This window comes from Urocampus carinirostris, chromosome 16 (genome assembly GCF_059441175.1).
Source record: "Urocampus carinirostris isolate Australia breed hairy pipefish chromosome 16, RoL_Ucar_1.0, whole genome shotgun sequence".
NCBI lineage: Eukaryota > Metazoa > Chordata > Actinopteri > Syngnathiformes > Syngnathidae > Urocampus > Urocampus carinirostris.
The window spans coordinates 17,351,102-17,372,190 of record NC_142364.1 but is presented as its reverse complement, the minus strand read 5'-3'; the positions used below and the strand labels follow the sequence as shown (position 1 = coordinate 17,372,190).

Here is a 21,089-nt window from a genome sequence, read left to right as displayed (position 1 = left end):
ATAGCTAATTTTAAGTATAATTTATATGACTTTAAGATTTTTAGGATCTTTGTTCTAATGTGAATGGGAGAATCATCTTTAAAATGTTATATATTATCCTTTCCAATCATTATAAGAAACATTTTCGACCCAGATCATTAAAAAGATATAGCCGTCAACTGGTTGAGAATATTTTGTCTGTTTTCTATTTCAGCAACAAAAACAACGATACACCAAAAAGAAAAGTTAAAATATTTATAAATTATAACAATTACACCGGATCCAGTAAGAAGTTTTTAATTGTTCAACAAGAAGAACAAAGTCAGCTGATTTAAGAGTAACAAAATATCTATATTTTCTAATCTATTTAAAAATGTGGATGAAGGTAAGTAATAAGGATTTAGCGCTAAATCTGTCCTTATAACTTTTGGATAAGTAGATGCAGTTTAAAGGAAGTACGCAATTTTTTTTTCATATACAGTACACCTACCTATAAATATCGTTGTGCAACCTTGTGTTGGCATTATTAAAAAAAAAATCAAATTGCAAATGGAGTACAGTAGTTTTTTTCTTTTTCTCAAAGCTTTATTGAACAAACGTAGAAACATACAAACATTTTACCAGTGTTGTGTAAACAGTCCATTTAATTCTTACTACAAATCGAAATGCAAACAACAACAAAATAAAACATGCCAGGGGGAAAACAGAAAGTTACATAAAAATGCCAATTTTTATGCATAGATTATTTGTTTTAATTGCCTCTTGATCCAGGGAAGGATTTATAGATATCATGTTTCACATCACATTGAAAGGCAATGAATGGTTTCATTTTTACCGGTCACCGTCATGACGTCATTAAAGTCCCGCCTTTCACATTTTAACAGCCAATCATATCTCAGTTAAAGAAAACCCCGCCAGGCGCAAACTTCCTGTTTTGTTTTTCCGCTTCAATGTCGGCCCACCAATCGCCAAATTCTATTTCAAATCAAATATGAATTCGGAGGGACATTGTGAGAATATTGCAACCACGTCTGCTAGCCCAATTTCGACACCGGATGGGCATCACCCCAAAAGAGGACCGATAAGCAGGTTAAATTTAATTAAGTTTCATATACCTTTCGGTAACAGTTATGAACAAGTCGTTTTCATCATACCATATGTACTCTTTGACATGTTTCTTATCATGTATTTTTTTTCCTGTAGAGAAAATATGTAACCGTATGGTTAAGTTTCACCCTACCAATTTTGCAGAAACGTATTTTGAAAGCTTGTCTTGCTATTTTTAGCAGCCATTAACATGCCTTTCTGAATTTCATTGTCTTGTAGAACTCCTCTATCAAAGTTTAAGAAAGTAAACTCCAACTTCAAATCACCAGTAAGTACACACCTCAGATACCAGGATGTTTCATCTCTCTTGTTATCTATCTATCTCTAGTTATCTATCTATCTCTATATCAATCTCTAGTTATCTGTATCTATCTATCTCTAGTTATCTGTATCTATCTATCTTTCTCTAGTTATCTGTTTATATCTATCTATCTTTAGTTATCTGTTTCTATCTATCTCTCTCTAGTTATCTGTTTCTATCTATCTCTCTCTAGTTATCTGTTTCCATCTATCTCTCTCTTGTTATGTTTCTATCTAACGATCTCTAGTTATCTGTTTCTATCTATCTCTCTCTAGTTATGTTTCTATCTATCTCTAGTTCTATGTTTCTATCTCTCTCTCTCTAGTTATCTGTTTCTATCCATATAAATGTTTCTATCAATCTATCTCTAGTTATCTGTTTCTATCTATCTATCTCTAGTTATCTGTTTCTATCTATCTATCTCTAGTTATCTGTTTCTATCTATCTAGTTATCTGTTTCTATCTATCTAGTTATGTTTCTATCTATCTCTCTCTAGTTATCTTTCTATCTATCTATCTCTAGTTGTCTGTTTCTAACTATCTATCTCTAGTTTTTTGTTTCTACCTATCTCTAGTTGTCTGTTTAAAACTATCTATCTAGTTATCTATCTCTCTCTCTAGTTATGTTTCTATCTATCTCTAGTTATCTGTTTCTATCTATCTCTAGTTATCTGTTTCTATCTATCTCGCTCTAGTTATCTGTTTCTATCTATCTATCTAGTTATTTGTTCCTATCTATCTGTAGTTATCTGCTTCTATCTATATCTGATGAACTGATAAACACAAGATCAAGTAAAAAAGCCTTCCAATCAATCACAGGGTCAAGTAACAAAGCCTTCCAAATTAAGTCCTGAAGAAGAGGTGGAGGAGCTGGAGAAAAGGAGGATGCAGCTGGATGCTGAGATTTCTCAGCTGGAGTTGGAGTAAGCACAGCTGCTTTTGTAACATTCCTTGAGCAAGCATGGGACCGCGATTGTCTCATTTAAGTGTGTATGTAAAGGGACTTTTATGAAGAACTATCAAGATATTGACATTAATTTGTTGTCTTCATTCTGGTTTAAAATAGTGTTTTGTTTCGTCCCCAGGGGCTGCAAAGTAGAGGAGCTGGAGTGTCACATTGATAGGCTGCATGAGTACAATGACATCAAGGACATTGGACAGGCCCTGCTGGGCAGACTAGGTATGAAAACTGATGATAAATCTGAAAATATCGATCAATACTTTGATAGATTGGTCTGTCAGTGTTAAATAATGTTCATTTTGTACTCAGCTGTTTTTGTTTATTATCTGAATACACACGTTTTGAAAACAGTCTATCAGTATCACATTATTTTGATTAATCAGGTTATGTAACAGAGTGATCCACTATCTAAATCAAACTTGTAAAGGGCAAGTTGTCCTTTGGCAAGTAAGAAAACAAACACTACACTGGCTTTGTAAACATTTGGGACTATTGTTTAGATTATTGTGAGAGTCATGATTCATCAGTAATCATCTGTAAAAGTAATTTTAAAAAAGGTTTCTTACCACTAATCATGACACACCAGAATCTGCAAAACAATGAAAATAGTTTACACTTGGGATACATTCTGTGTGCCTATGAAAAAAGGTAATATGAGAACATTTTTGGAGTAATTGGGGATTTGTTTGGAGTCGTGTTATATCACACAGATCCCTTAACCGCATGGGTCGTCGGGGCACTAATGAGGACGCAACTCTGGACCGCTTTCTCCACTGTTGACGGTTCCTGGCCTGTTTTTGGGTTGTGTCAAAGTTGGCACTAGTCCATTTTCGATGTTATCGTCCCAGATCTTTTTCGGTCTTCCTCTTCTCCTGCCCCCTTGGCTAGTCCGGATATTCTTGTGACATGGCCTTACCGCTGAAGATTTTGTCTGCACACAGTTGACAACAGTTCTTAGTAGGGTCCAATGTGCCCCCTGATGGTGTCAGGCACTGTTTCGTTTGTCGCATGGTCTAAATTTTCTTTTCCAGTTTTGCTGTAAGAGAGGAAGATGGGAGTAACCAATGCTTGCATTCGTTTAAAGTTTGATTTCATTATGTTCTTGTCCCAGCAGATGGGTTTGAGTCTGGCAAGTGTGGTTGTGGTTTGAGCTATCCTGGCTAGGATTACTGGTTCTGAACCCTCTTCTGATATGACAGCTCCATGATATTGAAATTTGGATGCCAGGTTCGAGTTATCATTTGTTGATAGGAATGTTTGTGGTGATACCTTTAGGGTTGTTGGTCACTGCTTTTGTTTTTTGTTTCTGTGCTGATTTCCTTCTCATACTCGGTTGATGATTTCTCCAGGCAATTGACCAGATGTCTGAGTTCCTGTTCTTCTCCTGACAAGCCGTCAATATCATCAGCAAACCTGAGGTTGTAATGTTGTGTCCCCCAAAGCTGACTGTACCTTCATGTTGGTTCAGAGCTTCGGTCATGATCCTCTCCAGGAAGATGTTGAATAAAGTTGGAGAGAAAATCCAGGCCTGTCTCACAACGACGGTGATATGAAACCATGCTTCAAATGGTACCAGTGATCAGTATCGCGCTGTTGGCAGTGACATACAGCTGTTCATTGGTTATGACACATACTTCCGCATGGTGGCTCATAAGAGCTCGATTTCTGCAGTCACCCAGTAGAGGGCACCAAAGTGTTGTCTTGTGTCAATTGGAAAAAGCGTGCTTCATTTGTAAAGCTTTTTAAGAAGTGTTATGTCAAACAATAGTACTTTATTTTCTCCAAGCGCACCATGTTAGTGTTTTAAGGCATTGTAAGGCTATAAAAGTCAACTGAAATTTCAAGCTTCTAGAAATTGCTTCAAAATGAAGAAGTTTGAGCCTTCCTAACTTAACAAAAGTGGATGAATCACAGCAAGTATAAGGAGTAGTGAACTTTTTAACTACTTAAGCACAGCGGCAGAGAAGTGACATCACCGTGAGGGATCTCTTTACATTTTCTCATGTTTGTCTTTCATGGCACATCGCCTTTTTAAAAAAAGAATTGTTGCTGCTACAACACGCTGTTCACATTAATAATGACTCCTTTGTAAACAGATAGCATTTCCCCTCCAGAATAATGGTGGTCATTTACAACACTTAGACACAATCACCATCTCTGTCCAGCATTTACACACAAGTACAGTCTATGCAAACAAGCAGAAAATTCCTCCCTTCTGACCCCGTTGGTTCATTTTAACCATGTGAAGTCCACGCTAGGACACAGAGTTTGACGTGCGACACAGCGTCACTGTGAGTGGGCGGACAGCCTGCATCAGGAGAATGGTGATGTGAGGAGATGGTCGGCAGTACTTGCCGGAGACAACACTTGTGTCCTGAGAAGTTCATCTGTCAGTCGCTGCATTGTACTAAGGGTGACGTTTTTTTTGCGTGTGTGTGTTTTTTAAACATTAAAATTAATGGATGCATAGGGGTGTTCGATAGCTAAACATATTTATTTACCTATTATACAAAACATTAGCAATATGATCATTTTGTCCTGCCACAAATAAACATGTGACCAAATCTATGCTGTATGATATGGAGGACCAATGCTGCCATATGTATAAATAAATGTATAGATATATGCCATACAAATAAATGAACACGTAAATAAAACACATAATACCTAAATACAGTGGAACCTCGGTTTTTGAACGCCTCTCAGTTCGAACAAATCGGTTCTCGACCAAAAATTTCGAGAAATTTTTGCTTCGCTTTTCGTTCAAAAAATCGGAGTTCGAACGCCGGTACGCTAGGGGCGACGCTGAGCGGCGTACGAGTGTAGATTGCCCCCGCCCCTCGTGAAGAACTGTTGTCACGGCAACGCGCACTCCTTTTCTGTTTTCGTTTTTCAAAAGCAGTGAAGGGAGTGTTTTAACCCCTAATTATGCCTCGGAAGAAGGTTGGTGCAAGCAGCAAAGTTGCTACAGGTAAAAAAAGAGAAGTAGTGCGTACAACTATTGCATTTAAGAAAGAAATAATAGCAAAATATGAAGAAGGTGTGCGAGTTTTCCTTCTTTCAGGAATACAGCATGCTTCAGCCGACCGGTAAGAAATCCTATTCATAATTCTTTTGTTTATCCTTTAACCGCTCACCACTTGTTGTGGAGACCCGGGTGCTAAATGACGTGGAAACGACCTGCTTTTTTTATTTTTACACGTTCATGTTAGCGTAATCTTTCATACGGAAGATTACGCTAACGCACGATTAGCCTGGGTTAGCTTTACGTTAAATATTCAAGATAAACATTCAGGGTGTTGGAACGGATTAAAACAATTTTACATTACTTTTAATGGGAAAAAACGGCTTCGGTGATCGTTCAAATCGGTTTTCGTACAAAGAAATGGAACGGATTATGGTCGAGAACCGAGGTTCCACTGTATGACATAAATGCAATTGATTCATTTATTTATGCATTTTGTCATTTTTTTAGTTCAATATTTATTTTGTCTCGTATTTTATCACAACAAAATATTATTTAAATGAGAAGGCGGCCCAGTTGCCTGAACTTTTCACCAATTGGTTTACCAGTGTTGAACTAATTTGCTTCTACACCCATCAACCAATAGGTGAAAGGTTCAGCAAGTTTTGAGCGCTCCTGCTAAAATTCGAGATACGAGATGTATTTCGAACAAAGTCTTGCCTGACACATGAGGGAAAATCCAAATTTCCAGATGTTACCACTTGAGATTGCTCGAAACCAGGGTTGGGTAGGGTTACTTTAACTGGATTACTTTCAATTACTTTTGGATTACTCCAATACCAAATATGCTAATAAAAGACAAAAGAAACTAAATATGAATAAGATTATGACTCACAACACATGGTAAGCTTTCTCTCCTGGCTTTGATCTCTGGCAAAACAAACATAAAATGCGACAGAAACAAAATGAAAATAAATCCAAACAGCTTGCCAACATCATTTTTGCCGTTCCATGTGTTTCGTTACTCCCCAAGCCTGCACAAAATTTAGTAATTGTATTCATATTTAGTTTCTTTTGTCTTTTATTAGCATATTTAGTATTGGAGTAATCCAAAAGTAATTGAAAGTAATCAAGTTAAAGTAACCCTACCCAACCCTGCTCGAAACTGCTCGCTACCAGCTTAATTTCATCCCAGTTTAGCGTGTGCTTTTCCCATGGGTACGGTGTATGCCAAGGGGTTTTATTATTATCATATTCATCTTATTACTGTATTTTTACGTTCAATTACTATTTGAATGCGTTTTTAGTGATCAGGAAGATAATTTTTTTTAAGCTATTTAGGGTTAACTTGGATGCTTTTGGGAGGCCGGTAACGGTTCAATTGGTTTCCTGTTATTCCGTATTGCTCGACATTTAAGCAGTTCTAAATATGAGCACGTGTTATAGTACCAAATATAATCTGTGATATATTCTGCAACCCACTGAAAGTTATTTGGCTGCTGGTGGCCCGCAAGCTGTATTTTGGACAGCTCCTCAATCTAAATAAAGTACGCTCTTACTATGCATTTCAACTATACAGACAAAATGCTTGGAACATTGCCAAGCCTCAAATAGTTTTTTAAAGCCTCTAGGTTGTTGAATACATCATACATCAGCCTACATTGGCATTTGTTTTCCATTTGTTTGAAGAATAAGTCAAGAGGGTTCTTGTAAATGAGGGAGGGAGGCAGGAGTCCCCACCATGAGTCAAAGGCAAGTATAACTCCTCCTGCGTTTCTGTTTCTTGCAGCTGCTCTACGCGGGACCACCATCAGAGACCTCTACAGCCACTTTGGCCTGGAACTGGAGGACTGACTGTAAAAATAAGTTTTGAAATGTTTGAGGAGTCTACATTCGTGTATTTTGGTAGAATATTTCAACAAGGCTGGATGTGAACCGCTACTTTGCTTCTGTTTTTATTTATTATAATCGTTGTTTTTTGCGATGTGCTAAACCATTGTGTGTTCTGATTCAGCCACTTTTTAGGGTGCCGTTTCTTTCAAAAGTAAAAAGCATATGTTCATTGTTTAATTCATAGCATCACCATAACTCCAAAAACAGTACGGTTCCCATATGTCTGACATGTTGAGTATAGACAAAGTTGGATGTGTCCCTATTGCCGTTAAAACTGTTTATGGATTAACATTTTTTGTTGTTGTTTCTTTTGTTATTTATGGCTATGTCAATTGTATATATTTTTTGGTTGTGTTGTATGATGGGTGACCCAACCCTATGTCAAATTGTGTGTGAGAAATAAAAAGTTTAAAAAAAAACATGTTTTTTTCTCTACTCGACTACACTCGGGAAAATAATATTGTTTGGTCTACTTCTAAGGATAAATCCTATCTTTAACTGCAGGTTTTCATATAAGATCCCAGGGTTCGTCGGGTGCTTGAAATCCTTGAAAATGCTTGAATTTTGGGTGAACGGTGGAGCATCCTAAGGTGCCTGACCATATGACCACAAACGTCGCGAAACTTACAGAAAAGTGCCATGAAATTAAAGTGCAACTAACGAGACAACATCAACAAGTATGAACAAATGAAATCACGTGAATGAAATTTAATGGGAGCATGTGCCCTCTTCCACAGAATTCTTTAAAGCAGCCATTCATTCCCTTCATGCACTCATTCACATGTGTCTTACATTCATATATACCAAATGTACTAGATGTATTTCAATTACTGACACTGGAGAGACAGAGAGATGACAGGAAGTCCTGGAGTGTATAATACAGTATTGGAAATTTAGAAAGTAAACACTTCATGTGTTTAAACCAATATAGGGTTCTTAATGTGGACAAAAAACAAGCGTGTTTTATCCACCATATGAAAGAGAAAGTTTTATTCTTGCTCAATACATCATACCTGTCAACCTGTACGTTTTTGCCATACGAAGTACGTTTATCATGCATTTTAAGACGTGTACGACGTACAAGAAATCTGTACGGGAATCGCAAATTTGTCAATTATGGGTACCATCCGGTATACACCGACTATCAATCAAGTCAAACGAGTTCGCCGCGGTAGCCTCCATCTCGGTATGTTTTTTTTTCCCGTTGCAAATGAAGCGTGCGTTTGATGCTATGCGTCTGTCGCTGTAGTGCCTAATTTCGACTCCCCTGCAAAATCCTCCCCCCCTCGCGTGAACGCGCATTCTGCTGCGCTTCCGACAATAACAATCGTATTCTGTATAATAAGCTTATTAAAACAATAAAGCTAGTGTCGGAAGTGCAGCAGAATGCGCGTTCACGTGAGGGGGGTGGGGGTATTTTGCAGGGGAGTCGAAATTAGGCACTACGCATCAATGGTTGATATTGTAATTTGGTTTACAAAATAGAAATCCCAACTAATTTTTTCCTCCAAAAATATCTTTATTTACAAATTTAAAATTAAAGTGTTATTAATGGATATTTTAATTACGCTGATAACAATTGTTCTTGATTTTTCTTTTTTATTATTAATAAGAATATGTAGGGCAGCACGGCGGCGCAGTGGTTAGCGCTTGTGCGGCACAGTTCATGTCATGGGAACCTGTAGTGGGTTCAAATCCAGCTCCAGACTTTCTGTGCGGAGTTTGTATGTTCTCCCCGTGCTTGCGTGGGTTTCCTCCGGGCACTCCGGTTTCCTCCCACATTCCAAAAGCATGCATTTCAGGTGAATTGGCCGGTCCAAATTGTCCCTAGGTGTGAATGAGCGAATGAGTTGTTTGTCCCCGTGTGCCCTGCGACTTGCTGGCAACCAGTTCAGGGTGTCCCCTGCCCACTGCCCGAAGATGGCTGGGATGGGCTCCAGCCCCCCCGCGACCCTAATGAGGATAAGCGGTACGGCTAACGAGATGAGAAGAATATGTACAGAATGATATAACGAAACATGTGTACAATATAACATGTTAAACTACATAAATAAACACGTTTGGAAAAAAAACATGGTGTAAGATTTTTTATTTTGTATTTTGTAAGGGAAAATACGACAGTTTGCAAGGGCATGGAGCTGTTGAGGTTGACAGGTATGTTACATATACTTCATGGTTAAAACGTGAGCACTATTTTGTTGGACTACAAGCACATGGCTGATCTTGATTTTCTCTATTTGTTTTACATTTAAATTTAATTTAAATTTAGTCATTTCATTTATATTTAGTTGATTTTTTCTTCTCCATCCGGGCACCGGTGCTGTGGAATGCTCTTCCCCCTGAGATCCGATCAGCAAACTCAGTGGAAATGTTTAAATCTAAGCTTAAAACACACTTCTACTCTATAGCATATGAATAACCTATACTTATTTAGGACAATATCTCTATATTATTTGTAATTGCAACATCCTTTGCCTGGTAATCCTGAAAGGGAGATACCACATGTGCGGTACCTTCTCAAGGTTTCTTCATTTTCCTCATGTTGAGGTTTTTGAGTTTTTCCTTGCCCTCATGTTGTTTCCTGATCAGGGGATGGTGTAATACTAGTCTGAAATAATAGTCTGTGCAATAACCTGTGCAGCCTTTTGAGACTCCTTGTGATTAAGGGCTATACAAATAAAAATGACTTGACTTTTATTACCATATTTGGTATTGGGGTAACTCAAAGGTAACCAAGTTACATAACTGCAATAATATGATAGTCGGATTACAACAGGTATTTGGTAACGGTATCGTATGGCATTTTTAAAGTAACCCTCCCATCCCTGCTCGTATGCTGTCAAAATATGAGCGTCCACGCATGCGTATTGGAAAAAACAGCATTGTTGACGCATGCGCAGCTGGTAGTTTTTGTTAAACCCTACACAACACGGCCATTTTCACTTCCGGGTATGCGAATGACGTCACGTGTGTTGTGTGTATTGTCAACGCTCAAGCAACAAGCAGGCAGGCCGCGCCGCACTTTCCTTCCCGTCAAGCGCCCGCCTCTCTTTGTCGTGACGTCACAGGCAATAGAGGGCTGCAATAGGTTAAAGTTGCTGTCAATTCCCGCTTATTCGCGCTGCGCTCGCCGGCGAAGGGCGGGCGTTAGATGTGAAAAAACTGTAAGGTCGTTTGAATTACGCCAGCTAGAAAGGCTGCGGCAATCGCGATGAAGCTAGAAATCATATCGCGGATGGGAATAACGCACGGATGATGCTCGCCCGCTTAAAAACGACACGCTCATTCAAGCCGATCGCAGCGGAGGCGCCGCGTTGTTAGCTACCACAAAGAGGGAGGACGATTCCCCGGCGCTGTGTCCGTGCGTCTCCGCGCCGCTATCAAGCCGAGTGGGAGGCGAGGTTCGGCGAGCTGCAGGCTGGCCACTAAAGCCGATCAAAGAGCGTCGCGTCTGCCGTTTCTTCGTTTGCGTAAAAGCGGCCCAGGTGAGAAGCGTTTTGTGTCCGATTGCGTGTGGAACAAAAGCTTGACGTCACGTGATGATGACCATGCGCTTGTCCTCCGTCAACCTTGCGGCCGATCAGGGGGCTAAATCCATCAGATGCGGTTACGCGGCACGCCCGTTCTGTCTTTGGGCGCACCGCGGCTGCGTCAAACTTCCACTGATGTGTTTATCTAAAATGCATTAGGCATCGGCTCCAGACTGGATTTGCATCTGCTCGTCTACATAGGCCACGAGTAAAAGCGTACATGTGCTATTCCTTAAGTGCAATATGATTCTTACACATTTCCGGGTGCCTTTTGACCCTCACGAAAATCTTGTTGGGTCTTAGTGATTCTCAACCTTTTTACATTGGCGTACACCTGGTGACCATTTTACCCCCTAGCCCAGGCATCTGGAGCCTTTTCGACCCAAAGCAACCCTTTTTAACTTGTTTTTTTTTTCTTTTTGAAGCCTCACCATATATTTTATGGCAAAATTTAACAAAACCACCCAACACTTTCTCCAAGTCATGTTTATTTGTGACACCCTTAATCACAAGATGTCTCAAAGGGCTGGACAGACTATCGCCAACTACACACTATTATGACAGCATCCCTTGATCTAAAACCTACGTGAGTGCAAGGAAAAACTCAAAACAACGTCAACATGAGGAAAATGAAGAAACCTTGAGAAGGAGCCGCACATGAGGCAATCCCCCTTACAGGTTGACCTGGCTGCAACTGATGTTGCTATAACAAACAATACATTTATATTGTCAACATGAAATAGGTCATTCCTAGGATATAGAATATAAATGTGTTCTGAGCCTAGATTTAAACAGTTCAACTGAAATTGCAGATCTAATCTCAGAGGTCAGAGATTTCTACAGCACCGGGGCTCGAATGGAGAATGCTCTCGAACATGCAGATCTTCAGTTAAAAGCTCATTGTTCAGCACATATTCTAATTTGATGGTTTGATAATATTAATGAAAAATAATATTGCCAGAGGCAGCACGGCGGCGCAGTGGTTAGCGCATGTGCGGCACAGTTCAAGTCATGGGAACATCCTGCGTGGGTTCAAATCCAGCTCCAGACTTCCTGTGCGGAGTTTGTATGTTCTCCCCGAGCTTGTGTGGGTTTCCTCCGGGCACTCCGGTTTCCTCCCACATTCCAAAAACATGCATTTCAGGTGAATTGGCTGTTTCAAATTGTCCCTAGGTGTGGATGAGCGAGTGAGTTGTCTGTCCCTGTGTGCCCTGCGATTGGCTGGCAACCAGTTCAGGGTGTCCCACTGCCCGATGATTGCTGGGATGGGCTCCAGCACCCCGCGACCCTATTGAGGTTAAGCGGTGCAGCTAATGAGATGAGAGATGAGAATATTGCCAGAGCCTGTGTCCCACATAAACAAATATACCACTTAAAATTTGTCTCTCTCCCACAGTTACTTACTTTGCTTCTTCTTTATTGGCTCGTGTTGTTAAAACCTCTGACTAGCCGGTGCCTTAAAAACCTGAACAGTGACAATTCTCCAACACTCACAAACTTGGAATTATGAATCCCTGAAAAAAGCAGTGTCTTGTGATTACACAATTCCATTTCATCATATTGCAATATTGATTAGATTTCAGCCCTAGTTAGGAATATATATTCTTGACCGAACAGACTATTAATGTAACACTTGAGATTTGCCCCTCGCTACTTTGAGCTTGCTGTTTAGCCACTTTCGGGGATTTTTAAATGAAGTGATTTCGTCTTTGTTATTAATATCATTGTATCGTGCATTTTATTCACCAGGGACAGAATAATAAGGGTGTTGGGTGGGTGTCTCTGTGTGCTGACATGATAGGCTCACGTATGCTGGGGTGGGCATGCGGTGTCAACTTCTCCAAATTAAAACAAAGGAAGGGAAGGAAAGCAACCGCTAGCTTTTAGCAGCTCGTTACCTTAAGAATAAATTCATCGATTAAATTGGACTCATAGGAAAGTCAGAAGAATGCAAAGAAATGCTGATCATAAGCGGGTGCTAAGTGTATTATTAGCGAGTTCCAGGAGCGACTTGTATGGCGGCGTCAGGGAGAAGGCAAGAGCCAACGGCTAGGCTAACAACTCTAAGAAGCCACTGCTGTGGACCGTCTATCTTGCCATCGCAATATCCATTAGCCATGAAATGGATGACATTGAGCCCCAACTCGTGGAAAACCACTACAATTCGGGACGGTCTTAATTTAATCATTGCTGAGATCTGTCTCCATTTGACCACACCCGATGCACGCAGCTCGCCAGCTGCTCTCTAAATTGCTTTTTTTACACTGAAAAGAGAAGCCCTCCGAATTTGTTTTACTCTTGTACAATGACAATAAAACAAGGGTCAAAACATTCCGATTTCTTCGTGGGGGTCATGGGGGTGATAAAGCCTGGACCACACAGGGGTAAACAGGGTGTGCTTGTTGAAGTAAGTTGGGGCTCATACCTGAAGCTGCATGTGCTTTTGACAAATGTCCTCCAATATAGTTTTAATTTAGTATAATGACAATAAAAACATTTAATCAGTAATTGTGAAATCTCGAGGTAAGTTCAACCCTTTGGGGCTTTTTTGAGGGAGCAACGCTACTTCGCGGATTTTCACTATAAGCGGGTGGTTACGGACCCCATTAACTCAGAAAACCGAGAGATCTCTGTACTAGTATTAGAACTTTAGAGAGAATATTAGAATACCTCTTATTTTATCTCCGAACCAGATGTATTATCATTAAAAGAGCCATATCTGGCTCGCAAGCCATATGTTTCCGACCCCTGGTGTTAAGGCATCAGCTCCAGGGTGGAACTTCATCTGCTTGTCCCCATAGGCCACCAGTGAAAGCGTGTCTGTGCTATCCCACAAGAGCAATATGATGACCTACACATTTCCTTTTAGCTTAACTTCTAACTCTCACGTATGCAAGTGCTCTACTGGGGACATTTGACATTGTGGTCTGTAATATACAGAATAATTTTTTAAAAACCCCATTAACAAATAATTATTTTCATTCTTAACTGTACTACCAACTTGTTTTTAATAGTAAAATAAGAATATTTTTCACTTAATGAGTTGTTTTAAATGGCAGCTGAGTGCTAATGTTGCTCATCAGCTGCACCGCTTATCCTCAGTAGGGTCGCGGGGGTGCTGGAGCCCATCCCAGCAATCATCGGGCAGTGGGCAGGGGACACCCTGAACTGGTTGCCAGCCAATCGCAGGGCACACAGGGACAGACAACTCGCTCGCTCATTCACACCTAGGGACAGTTTGGACCGGCCAATTCACCTGAAATGCTTGTCTTTGGAATGTGGGGGGAAACCGGAGTGCCCGGAGGAAACCCACGCAAGCACGGGGAGAACATACAAACTCCGCACAGTAAGGATTTGAACCCACGCAGGAGGTTCCCAAGACCTCAGAACTGTGCTGCACACGCGCTAACCACTGCGCCGCCGTGCTGCCCTGGTGTGTATTTTGTCACGTGTAAATAACAATTACCTCTATAACTAGTACTTTTTCCCCCCTTGAGTATAAAAAACAGTACCACCACCATCCCTCCTAATGTATTTAAAATATCTTCAATGACGCATTTAATTTTGACAGAATATTGAAAACGATAACTGTTTAAATAAATCTTTAATAAACAATTGGTCATTGATTGGGAAAAAACAAATAATTTCGGAGGTATTTATTTCTGATTTCCATTTTCTTTTAAATAGTATATTTATGATTTTATTTTTGATTCATTTTCATCATTTTAAGAAAAAAATGATATTAGGTGAACCAAATAATTCTATGATTTATAAGCCATCTGCCATGCCAGATGATTTCATCTCATCTCATTAGCTGCACCGTTTATCCTCAGTAGGGTCGCGGGGGTGCTGGAGCCCATCCCAGCAATCATCGGGCAGTGGGCAGGGGACACCCTCAACTGGTTGCCAGCCAATCGCAGGGCACACAGGGACAGACAACTCGCTCGCTCATTCACACCTAGGGACAATTTGGACCGGCCAATCCACCTGAAATGCATGTCTTTGGAATGTGGGAGGAAACCGAAGTGCCTGGAAGAAACCCACGCAAGCACGGGGAGAACATACAAACTCCGCACAGGAAGTCCGGTAGCTTGATTTGAACCCACACAGGAGGTTCCCAAGACCTTAGAACTGTGCCGCACACGCGCTAACCACTGCGCCGCCGTGCTGCCCTCGCCAGATAATTTATTATGTAATATTTACCGCCAGTATTTTATTAAAGAGAAGAACATTTTCGATGTAAAGAAATAAGCAAGTGCTGTTTTTGCATCGGTGCTATTTTTTAAGATGTATATGATAAACTATACATTATTCATACATTAGATATAAAGCACTCCTATTTGATGAAGCACTTTAACAAATAATAAAAAACATTCTGCATTTTTCCTCTAACCTTTATCATGATAAGTACTTTTCTTCCCGAGGTGTCACTGGACACTTTCCCAGCTGTCATGACAAACCTGTGACCTCCACCAAGGAGGCTCAGGTTTTACTCTTTAAGTGTCATGTCATGCTAATCTGAACCTGACTGGGCATGAATGAGAGAATTCAATTACACTATAAGGTGCACCTAAAAACTTTGAATTGGCCAGAAATTTACAATGGCGCCTTTATAACCCAGTGTGCCTTATACATCTGCAAAATTGTGGTGGACAACATTGGAAATGCATACAGTCATTTGTGTGCATTACTACACAAGGTTTTTCGACACAATACCATATCTATGCAGTGGTTAGCACATTTGCCTCAGACGCGAAAGGTCCCCGGTTCGAGACCGGGTGGAAACATTTGTTGGCCTGGAGAGGGATGGGCGCCACTAGATAATGGTGCCCATATGACTCTAGTGATTAAGGGATCCAACTACCAACCAACCATTACCATATTTGTGCATTAATAAACAAATTGAAAAACATTTCTGACCAAAGTCGCATATAATGGTATGCAATGGGAATTAAACCTGGGTCGCGGTGGTGAGAGCTCTGCAACCTAACCAATAGACCAGCAATACAGATGATATATCGAAGGGCATTAGAATTCCCTTGTGCTTTTTTGCGTTTCTTTGTGTTTTAGTGTCCTTAAAAATATAACTTTTAATGTTGTTTTCAAGGTTTAAAAAGTGCTGGAAATTTAGGTGAAGGGCTTGTAAATGATTGAAATTGTTGCCATTGGCATGTTTCTTGGCAGTCTGCCAAGACAGACCACGCATTAATTAAAGAAATATAAAACAAGTCTGCTAAAAAAAAATAGATCAAATTTCATCACAGAGGATCTGACAGTAAATTCTATAATCATTGGGTGTCATGATTGCCCATTGCTGTCACCTGTGCCCACTCGTTTGGTGCCAGCTGCTGCTCGTTGCCTGATTGGTTCCCCTCCTATTTAAATTTAACGCTTCCATTCACTCCTTGTCAGTCTGTCAGCGAACCTCCGCACATGCAAGACAAGCACTATTTGACTCTGGCTCCCGTCTGTCCTGTCCTTACCTGTATACTGCTCGTCTGCCCCTGGCTTCCCAATCGTCTCCGGCTCCCCGACTTTTTCCTCCTTTTGACCATGCAGCGATCTACTCGACCCGTTTTTGCCCACCGACCACGCTCTGATCTGCCGTCCCGGCTACTCAACTCGTTTCCGCCTTCCGACCACGCTCCGATTCCGTGAGCTTCCTGCTCCTCCTGCCCAGCGATCGCCGGATTGCTGCCGTTTGCTTACAGTACCTGACTTCTCTGCTTCCGCAATAAAGTTCGTTGTGAAACGTTACGCGTTTGGGTCTACCGTCTGTTCTGGTTTCGACATTGGAAAACCTTTGCTCCACTGTTTTGGAATGCTCCCACCTGGCAAAAATGTACCACAGACCGGGATGTCAGGGTTTGGTGACTGCTAACTCGAAATTGCGTCGGGCGGCCACCCCCCTGCCCCCTCCAACCATATCAGTCCAAGGCTGGGAAACTAAAATATTTGAGTTTTACTTGCTAAACAAGAGACGAGCAGTCATGGGATAGTATTTAGTTTGCTAACAATTATGATTTGTGTGTGTGTGTTTTGGTATTTCAGAGGCTTGTACGTTTGGGGGGTTGCTTCTTTATGTATATTGTGTATATTGTATAATTGAGAATATTTAATATTACAAGTTTTTATCATCTTTTTTTCTTTGCAATAGGGAAAACAACAAAACCATGTACAATTGCCTGTTCTGTTGAATAATTTTGTCCATCAATAAAAATGGTACTGGAAAAAATGGGAAATTGGCTTTGAAAGTCCTTTAAAAGTGTTTGGGCATAAATAGGTGTACGAACCTTATATATGACAATGGACTATTTTTGGGGGTGCGCCTTTAGTGTGTAGAATCTGGTAAACGTTTTATCCCAGGAAAAAAAAACTAGATTGTAAAATGTAACCTCCCCTTCCTGGGTGTAGAATGTGGAAGTGTGTTTGACTCAAACGGAGCTTATCTCTCAAGTAACCTTTCTCCTACTGCTGTGTTTGCTTTGAGATTCCTGTCACCTTGACTCATTGGCATGCTTTTCTAGTGGCAGGATGCTGCGTTTAGCGTGCTGCACCGTGCTGCTGTTCGTTTTGAGGCTGCTGACGGGCCGGCCCTGGGTCCAAGTCCTGCCGGCCATCCTCATCTTCTTCCTGGGCAGCGGGGGATGGCGGTCCTTGCGGATTTTCGTCAGAACCATTGGCAGGGACTTGCAGTAAGTTTCTGTGTGTTGAAGTGTGTGTGAGAGAATTCTGAAATGGGGATTTTTACTGTTAATGTCTTTCAAAATATAGTGGCTGTGAATGTTCCTTCAAATTGGCAGTTGAGTTGAATTGAGTTTCTTTGTAGTCATTGATATTAACCATGTGAAACATTGTATGCAATGAGATTAGACATGACATGTCAGGGTAAACAAAAGAGAGAATACTTTAATGATGAATAGCCAAAATGTCTACACCGTAGTGCCTATAGACTGGCCTAAGTTATAATAAAAGTGCTATGAAAAAGAATAGTGCTTAAAGTGATAATAAGTGCAATAAAATTAACATTTGGAAGCAACAAAAATCCAAAATCAAAGTTGGAAGGAAGAGCCAACCAATGCTCCTTTCACTCACTGTTAATTTTTTATCGTTTATTGGTAGATGAGCTCAAGTAAAGTGCAGTGCGACAGCTGAATGGTTAGCGCCCAGCCCCACGGCGCAGAGGTTCAGGGTTCAAGTCCAGCTACTGCAGCCTCCCCGTGTGGAGTTTGCATGTTCTTCCCGTGTCTGCCTGGGTTTCCTCCGGGCACTCCGGTTTTCAAAAAACATGCATGTCAGGTTAAATGCAGTGTCTGAAACTCATGAGAAAAAGTTACCGGACACCAGGGCAGCTGTAAAGTTGCCTTCCCCATTTTTCCCAACTTAAAACACAATTAGACTACTCATCGCAAAAAAAACCCATTATTGCAAAGTATTAAGGATTGATGATCAGAATATATAACAGAAAAACACTTTAAAATTAAGTTTATTATAAATCTAATTATAACATTCATTGCACGTATATGACATCGCTGTTTTCCATTTGCCACTTGTATTTACTCATCTTCATTCATGCAATGTTTGCGTTGCGTTGTCTGCTACAAGCCACGTGAGCTCCTCTTTCCACGATGCTTTTAATGTATGTTTACGTTTTGTAGCGCCATAAATTTTTTTAGCTTCTTTTGAATATTTCTTCTGGGGCTGAGGTTTTGGCTTAATTCCTAACCACTTCTCCATTTTTGTAGTGTTCTCTGTGCGTCTGATATGCAAATGGACGACCTTATAACGCTCTGGAAAGTCCGGAAGCACCAAGTTATTCGATGCAGGCTTCTGATTGGCTGCCGAGTATGCAAATTGCCAAACGAACCGAAATTTCCAAACCGAATGAATATTTTGAAATCGGAATAAAGCAAACGTTTGATTAATTAAATTGTTAGCAATCCAACCAATTCAAGGGGAAAAAAACTTTTTTTTTCATTGAAGTTTTACGCCAGATGCATGCCCTGGGCGTCCGGGCAGACATTATTTCAGACACTGTCGATTGACCTGTTCAAAATGTCCCTAGATGTGAATGAGCGAGTGAATTGTCTGTCTCTGTGTGCCCTGCGACTGGCTGGCAACCAGTACAGGGTGTCCCCTGCCCACTGCCCAAAGACAGCTGGGATGGGCTCCAGCACCCTTTACTGAGGATAAGCGGTGCAGATAATGAATGGATGGAGCTCAAGTAACCTACTGTAACTAGTTGCTAATAGTTGTAAGAAAGAGTGTGGGTTTTAAAATAGTTGCAAATATTTGCATAAATACTATAAAATGTAGGCTTTGTATTTTAATATACAGTTCCTGAATCGTATCATAATGCTCAAATGGAGTTATTCATTTCCAAAGTTTATGATGCAGTAATGTACACAAGATAAGATAATGATCTTCCTGAGTCAATTGTTAGAGTGGAATTGCAAGTGTTAAGGCAGTGCAGTGTAAAACAGCAGGTTGTAAAAAATATACTAATGTGGAATTTGTGCTAAAAAGTGTTTTTGTTTGTTTATGAACTCATCCCTCAGTGGTTTACTAAAACGTTTTTTTAGGAGTAAACATTTTTAAAATTTTTGAATCCTACGTTTTTATTCTAATGATTTTTTTGGGGGGAACGAGAAACGTCATTGACGTTGTGAACTTTGTCTATTATGCTATATGCGCAACATACAGCACAGATGAAATTACTTCATCACACCCTGCATGCGAACCAGCCATGAATAAGACACGAAACCCGAATCACACCTAGGTTAAAAACATGAATATATAAGGTTTAGAATAAAAAGTCATTTATCATTTTGACAAGCAACTCTCATCTTAGAAAAAAACTTTTAATAATAATAATAATAATAATAATAATGCATTTTATTTAGCTATGTGTTGTAGGCAGTCCTGAACAGGTGTGTTTTTAGACGGGACTTAAAAGTGGAGAGAGGTGTGCAGTTTTGGAGGTCCGGAGGTAGATTGTTCCAAAGCTTTGGAGCAGCGCGACTGAAGGCTCTGGCTCCCATGATTGCTTTCATCCTAACAACAAATGTTGTTTTCCTCATTAGAAACTTTATGGTTACAAAAATAAACTTTATTACATTACATACTTCCTTCATGGATTGAATCTTCGATAGATAGAACATCTTCAATCTAACCAGAATCAATTATTCGGTATTAATTATCACAGGAACGCGGCACATTCTCGTTGTGTTGAGAAAACGTTTTCATTAAATGAAAAAACTCTTCCGTTAATTTTCTTTTTCGAAACAGAAACTTCCCGCTTAAACGGTAACCTTTGATAGTTCGAAAAAATATCCCCCGTTCATATTGTCAGTAACACCCTACAATTGTTTGACCACCGAGTTCCTACACTGCTTACACTCATTAAATTCAGTATTAGGAAACGTCTATTTTAAGTATTTGCAAGCAGCTGCTGTATATTAATATATTAATACTGTATATCAATTTGGGTAATAGGAACATCATCAAATATATTTAAAATTTGAGTCTGACTGCAATAATAATTCTGTGTATCAGTAATAACTTTGCGACAAGCTCACACAAGCGTTCCCCTGAGTGGTCATAAAACCCTTATCACAGTGTAATTAAAGGCACCAACTCACTTGATAGCGACCTAAATAGATGTTGCTGATGCATCAGTAATTTGTACCTTTGATCCGTGCACAATATATTGAGTGCAACATTTGCCTCTCAGACGGACCCTATCCTTCCGTAACCTTTTTATGACAAGTGTTATTATCGGTAACGGGTAACCTTTGAGTTTGAAACATGGAGATGTAAGTGATACTGTTGTGGTCTGCATGACCTCATCAACTTTGGTTGAATGATAAAATAGTTTTGTTTTTGACAGGTGCATGCTAGACCTAAACAGGGCACTATGAAGTCAATTCATGTTTATTTGTATAGCTCTTAATCACAAGGAGTCTCAAAGGGCTGCACAGACCACAAACTATTGCAAACCACAGACTATTATGACACCATCCCCTGATCTAAAACTTGCATGAGGGCAAGGAAAAACTCAAAACCTCAATATGAGGTAAATGAAGAAACCTTGAGAAGGGACCACACATGTGCTAATACCCCTTCCCGGATGACCAGATGTTGCAATAACAAATAATACACAGATATCATCAACGTGAAATATGGTCAAGTCATGTTTATTTGTATAGCCCTCACAAGGAGTCTTAAAGGGCTGCACAGACCACAGATGATTGCAAACTACAGACTATTATTACACCATCCCCTGACCTGAAACCTACATGAGGGCAAGGAAAAACTCAAAAACCTCAACATGAGGAAAATGAAGAAACCTTG

The 21,089-nt window shown here is 40.2% G+C and overlaps 2 protein-coding genes and 1 long non-coding RNA gene across 3 annotated transcripts in view; 2 read left to right on the top strand and 1 right to left on the bottom strand.

The window, feature by feature from the left end:
* The first annotated feature begins 903 nt into the window (after nt 1-903).
* swi5 (SWI5 homologous recombination repair protein) lies at nt 904-7,617 on the top strand. Its single transcript, XM_088356097.1, has 5 exons — nt 904-1,068; nt 1,306-1,354; nt 2,207-2,310; nt 2,473-2,567; nt 7,103-7,617. The coding sequence occupies exons 1-5, from the start codon at nt 971-973 to the stop codon at nt 7,165-7,167; spliced, it is 411 nt and encodes a 136-aa protein (XP_088212223.1). The 5' UTR covers nt 904-970; the 3' UTR covers nt 7,168-7,617.
* Nucleotides 2,782-10,786, bottom strand: LOC148350485 (uncharacterized). The gene is made up of 3 exons (XR_015853048.1): nt 10,532-10,786; nt 6,974-7,167; nt 2,782-3,938 (listed from the first exon to the last, which is right to left on the bottom strand). It is a non-coding gene; the product is annotated as an uncharacterized LOC148350485 (long non-coding RNA).
* slc27a4 (solute carrier family 27 member 4) overlaps nt 10,344-21,089 on the top strand; it is a 27,744-nt gene continuing 16,998 nt past the window's right edge. Inside the window, exons 1-2 of the mRNA XM_088356099.1 lie at nt 10,344-10,691; nt 17,264-17,431. Of these exons, the coding sequence (XP_088212225.1) occupies nt 17,271-17,431 (161 nt within the window). The 5' untranslated portion in view covers nt 10,344-10,691; nt 17,264-17,270. The remainder of the gene's footprint in view (nt 10,692-17,263; nt 17,432-21,089) is intronic.

What these genes read in the sequence shown, in the direction of transcription:
- swi5 (XM_088356097.1), top strand. Translation starts at nt 971, where the DNA reads ATGAATTCGGAGGGACATTGTGAGAATATTGCAACCACGTCTGCTAGC. An exon ending in AAAAGAGGACCGATAAGCAG is followed by an intron (nt 1,069 to 1,305) that starts GTTAAATTTAAT and finishes ATTGTCTTGTAG; the next exon opens with AACTCCTCTATCAAAGTTTA. An exon ending in ATTTCTCAGCTGGAGTTGGA is followed by an intron (nt 2,311 to 2,472) that starts GTAAGCACAGCT and finishes TTTCGTCCCCAG; the next exon opens with GGGCTGCAAAGTAGAGGAGC.